The sequence below is a fragment of the Pteropus vampyrus genome, unplaced genomic scaffold (genome assembly GCF_000151845.1).
Source record: "Pteropus vampyrus isolate Shadow unplaced genomic scaffold, Pvam_2.0 Scaffold38, whole genome shotgun sequence".
NCBI lineage: Eukaryota > Metazoa > Chordata > Mammalia > Chiroptera > Pteropodidae > Pteropus > Pteropus vampyrus.
Window position 1 is genome coordinate 3,772,194 of NW_011888819.1, and position 5,393 is coordinate 3,777,586.

The 5,393-nt window shown below is 42.4% G+C and overlaps 1 protein-coding gene across 6 annotated transcripts in view; it reads left to right on the plus strand.

The window, feature by feature from the left end:
* The window catches only part of APP (amyloid beta precursor protein), a 251,592-nt gene that overhangs the window by 215,833 nt on the left and 30,366 nt on the right, over positions 1-5,393 (plus strand). For all 6 annotated transcript variants that reach the window (XM_011358209.2, XM_023529517.1, XM_011358210.2 and 3 more), the window contains one exon: positions 4,571-4,792. In XM_011358209.2, coding sequence (XP_011356511.1) covers positions 4,571-4,792 — 222 coding nt within the window. The remainder of the gene's footprint in view (positions 1-4,570; positions 4,793-5,393) is intronic.

The window sequence follows — 5,393 nt, forward strand, 5'->3', positions numbered from 1 at the left end:
CAGTATATATGCCATCAAAGCATTGTAATAAAATATTACAATAAAAAGATAATCCATCAAGGCCACCAGCATAGAAGTGTGCTTTCTGTGTGATTAGTCTCTCCCCAGAATTCAAAGATAAAATCCCACTCAGAATGAGCAATGACATAATCATATTTGGCTCTGGATTTTTTATCACAGGCGGAACTGCCCAGGGCCAATTGTGTTAGCTATTGGTAAAATCCTGAGCCCTTAATAACATCAAGAAGTTGCTGGCTGCCTTAGATGGTTCATGATCACAAAATTGAATCCGACGCCAGCTAATGGAAATCCATCATTTCTACCCTCTTTTTGTCCCTTAAAACCACACTGACTTCATTGTTCCAAACGAGATAACCAAAGGTGGTGGTTTCTAAATCTCCTGTATTTGACATGAGAACGTGGATTTCTGCTATTTTGTAACACCACCCCCCCCCCAAAAAAAGCCCAAGTGCTTTCGCTCTGCCAAAAAATGTAACATTTCTTGAATTTTTCACTCTCTCATTTTCTGAAAATGAGTATAATAAACTAGGAAAATTAACCATCATTGGACTCAAGATTTGAATGGCCATTTGGAGGAAATTTCCTGCCAATAGTATAAGAGACAAAAAAAGAAAAGAGGCACTGCGATTTGCCACACCCTGAAATGCCCTGGATATCTCATGAGGTGCAGATGTAAGACGCGACAGTTCCCTGCTTTACCTTTTTGACTGCCATGGGCTGAGATGGGTACAGATCTCACTCCAGCTCCCAGAGAAATGCCTGGTTGAGGGGACAAAAGCAATAACCATTCCGTAGGGTTAGTGGTGTTTAAGTCAGCTTGCAACCCTGTGAGAGTGGAAGACACGAAACATATATTGCCTGGTTCCTGTCTTCGCTCGGTAAATGAGAATTTCCAGTGATGAGACTAAGAGCGAGCTGCCCGCCCCTCTGGTACTGTGGAGGCTGGAGAGGTGGGGGCTCCATGCGGGGGAGGTTGGTGTTATGCGGCCCAGAACCTGGAGGTCAGCACTGGTACTGGCCGTGGGATCTTGAAGAGGTTTATTCACATCTCCCAGCTTTAGTCTCTTGTCCCATGCAGATAATAATGACTGTCTCAGAAAGTTATCGAGAGGAGAATCACTGAGGAAGGGAACATTCGAGCTGGGCTTTAAAGAGTTTCTATAGTTTAGATAAGCAGAGATGGGCTTCTCAGGTAGCAGGAACAGACAGCAGTGGTGTCCTGGTGGGACCGCATGGTCCCGCTAGGGGATAATCCAAGACATCAAGCCTTCCGGTCTGAGAGGGAGGGGGTGTTCCGATGCCGACAGCAATCCCATGTGGGTTTTCCCCCCACAGCACCAAGCAATTCTCCTACATCAGCTGAGTGTCCCACAAGTCAACCCAATTCTGACACTACCTACCTGGAGACAGCAGCAGATCCCACAGGTTAAGGGCTCAGTCCCACAAGACTACCCGTCCTCTCCTTCCTCCCCACCCCCCAGCCAGATTGTCACTCAGACTTCCGATGACCAGCTATAAATCGGAGGTTCCAATCATACCTTCTCCTCAAGATTAATTTGCTAGAGTGGCTCACAGAACACAGAGAAACATTTTACTTACTAGATTACCAGTTCATTATAAAAGGGTATAACTCAGGAATGGCCAGACGGAAGAAACACACAGGACAAAGTATGGAGAAAGGGTGCAGGACTTCCCCAGGGTGCTACTCTTCCCACACGTCCACGTGCTCAACGTGGAAGCCCTCCAAACCCTGTCCTTTCGGGTTTTTACGGAGGCCTCATTACATAGGCATGATTGATTCAGTCACTGGCCACTAATGATTGAACTCAGTCCCCAGCCTCTCTGCTCTCCCTGAGTCTGGGGAGTGGGACTGAAAGTTCCAACCCTCTTAAATCAAGTGGTTGGTTCTCCTAGTGACCAGCCTCCATCCTAAGGTGACTTAGGGGCTTTCCCATAGTCACCACATTAACAAAAGAGAACTTTATAGCTCTCACCACTTAAGAAATTTCAACAATTTTAGCAACTCTGCCAACAAAAGCCAAATATGTATTTCTTACTATCAACTGCAGTATCACAGGTGTGTACAGCAAAGACCCGCGAGCCCCATGGCTAGAAAGATTAGATGGCCCAGATCAAAGAGGGCCTTTAGCACCTGGCTAAGGAGTTGGGTGCAACAGGAGGAGCCCAGGAAAAGATCTGGGTAACAGACAGCAGTAAAGATTAGAGTAGGGAAAGCAATTGAGGCCATCACAGTCATCCAGGCAAAAGTCATGGTGGTTCAGTGGAGATGGTAGGGGGAAGGGGATGTGAGACATGAATAAGGGAGGACATTCACAAGTGGAATTAAAAAAGGAGTTGTCAAAGAAATACAGAGTCACAGATGGCGCTGAAGTTTTCAGACCTGTGGCTGAGAGAATAGTTCTCTCAGCCGATTAGAAAGTGGGGATGCAGGCAGGAGATCCAGGGGCCTTCAGTGTACATGTTAAGTTCTTGGGAAATCTAAATTAATAGATTCCGAGAACTGTCATATAAACTACAGTAGGAGGGAGAAGTCAGAGCTGGGAAATACATTTCATATTCGTCCAAAGGTAGGAGATCCTCACAGTTTGAAGAGTGCATGGGATCTCCACAGGGAAGAATCGTAGGGAGCGATGGAAAGAGATACAGAAAAAAAAAAATGATAATTTCAAAGAGATTAGACAAAAGGAACAAAAAGAGTTCTTCAGAGAAGTCAGAGGGAATAAGCTCAGTACTCTGTATACAAAACAGAGAAAACATTTCCCCATGGAGACGGAGGGTAAGTTACAACCGTGCCACAAAGACACCAAGAACAGCATGGCAGCAGGTGGGCCAAGAGCGGATCATGGTGAAGGTTATTCCCTCTCAGATGGACACGTAAGCACCAGTAATTATTCCAGAAGATCATTCTTTAGTCTTGTAAGTGCTTAACAGTCAAAAGCATAAGATGCATATAAAATAAATCCCCACTTAAGTTATTAAAGCAGACATTGGCTAAGTTATTAGCCATTACCTGTGACTCTGTAAGACATGAAAAAGTTGGAAGAAATCTAATGGGGGCCTTTTATCTGTATGGAAAAGGTCATTGCAAGCATCAAATATTGAATTTTAGAACGGTGCTGCAGCAAATAGATACATAACTCAAATTAGACTTCAAAAGAACTGATTTGCTTGGGATTTCATCATTTAAAATAATATCTTGCAATAAAACTGACTCCATAGAAGGATATTAATTTCATGCTTTAGTGCTATTCTGTCAAATTGTTTTAATAGATACATTTGAATGGAATTTTAATTTTGCAGATAAAATTTTTGTCTATTCAAAAGAGAATGTGAATGATAATAATAAAATGTTACAAATCAAATTTAAATCCTGATTTTATTTTCTTCAGTTTCTGCAATAATAATACTAACCAATGATTGGTTTGAAATATATAATATTGTAAAATCTTGACAGACGTATATAACTGAAAAATAAGATGTTCTGATTAGTCTAATGTTGTTAATAGCACATATGCTATTTATGAGTGTCTAGTTTTAAAAAAGATATCACAGAGAAAAACCTGGTGAATCTTTGGTGCCGTAATAGGAGATTCACACGTTCTGCGATGCCCTGTTTTTAAAGCAATAATTACACTCGATACAGGGTTATAATCCAAGCTCGTTTTTCTATAAAAATGCCTTTCAATAATGAATGTATAATTTGGTACTTTTTACTAGTCTACAAGAACTTCAGATAAATCAATTATGTTCCATAAAGTTGATTTCGTTCAATTCGTTTTAAAAGGGGGTAACTGGTAGCATTTTTTGAAAAGAGAAGCAGCAGAAGAGAAAGGCAGGGTATTTGCTTTGAGATCACGTGAGAAATGGTGGGAGGCAGGGATGTTTAGGAAGAGGGATCTTTCTCCTCTTCCACAGAAGAGGAGGCTGGAGCAGAGCTTGATGTGTGCAAGGCCACAGCTGGAAGGGCAAGGGACTGTTTCCTTGTCACCTCAGAACATAGATCATGCAGCACGAAGGGAGCCTTGGAGGAAGGCAGACTTGTTCAAGGCAAAACAGTGAGAGCTGTTAAAGAACAAAGCAAGCTGACCTTCAGTTGGGCTTCTCTTGTCCTTACATGTGTTCAAGGAAAGACTAGGGATTCCGTGGGTGTGTCCTTCAGCTTGGAAGAAATTATACCTTGCATACTCCACAGCTACCACTCCACAGCAGACACCTCACCAAAGCACACTTGATTCCCCTGTGATCATAGTTTACTAGGAGAATCCAACTGTCAGAGGAAGAAATGGCAATTTGGCTCTCTAAATCTTTGACCACTGGAAGGAGTGCTGCAGGGGCTCAGAGCATCAGCCTGGGTCTAAGCCCTTCTCACTGGGCTTAGATCCTGCCTTGGGCACTTGATTACTGTGACTTTGCGCAAGCAGCTTAACTGCCATGTGCCTTAGTTTTCACGCATCTGTAAGATGGAGATGATAATGGTACCCACCCCATGGCTCACAGTGAGATCATACATGACGTTGCCTCATTTTAGATGAGCTGCTGCAGAAAGAGCAGAACTACTCAGATGATGTCTTGGCCAACATGATCAGCGAACCAAGAATCAGTTATGGAAATGATGCCCTCATGCCGTCTTTGACCGAAACCAAAACCACAGTGGAGCTTCTTCCCGTGAATGGAGAGTTCAGCCTGGATGATCTCCAGCCCTGGCATCCTTTTGCAGTCGACTCTGTGCCAGCCAATACAGAAAACGAAGGTAAGAGGCCCGGAAGGGAACAAGGACATTCTGGTATACATACAGCTCTCTAATGTTCTCAAAGGGGGACTTTTCATATGAATTTTAAAAAATACTCTTTCACTGCAAGGTATTTTGTCGCCTCTAGAATGAAGGTACAACATTCAATTTGTGTTTATGAGACAGTGGCCTGCAACGCCCACCTTCATGATGGAACTGTTGAAATCACAGTTCACAAAGTGAAAAGAGGCATTTTGATGGGGCCTCGGAGTAAATGGAGACTTGAAAGGCACCAAAATAGTCTTCATTGGTTATTTATTCTAGTGTATTAAATTTCAGATTGCATTCAGTGTTAAAGGCAAAGATAGAGAACCACTTATAAATGAAATGTGATTTTGCTTAAGAGTTCCACAGTTTTGTATTTAGAAAGTTATATATAAGGCTGCTGTCAAAATTAAGATGCACGTTGGTCTAAATGTTTTTTCCTATGATGGTTCAGAGAAGTAAGATTTTCTCTGTCAACAGATTTGCACAATGGATGATGTACTTTCATGGGGATTTCTTAGCAGAAACTTTGAAATAATGTCTTTTTAGGAGAAAGCATCTTGTAGGGTTTTTTTTT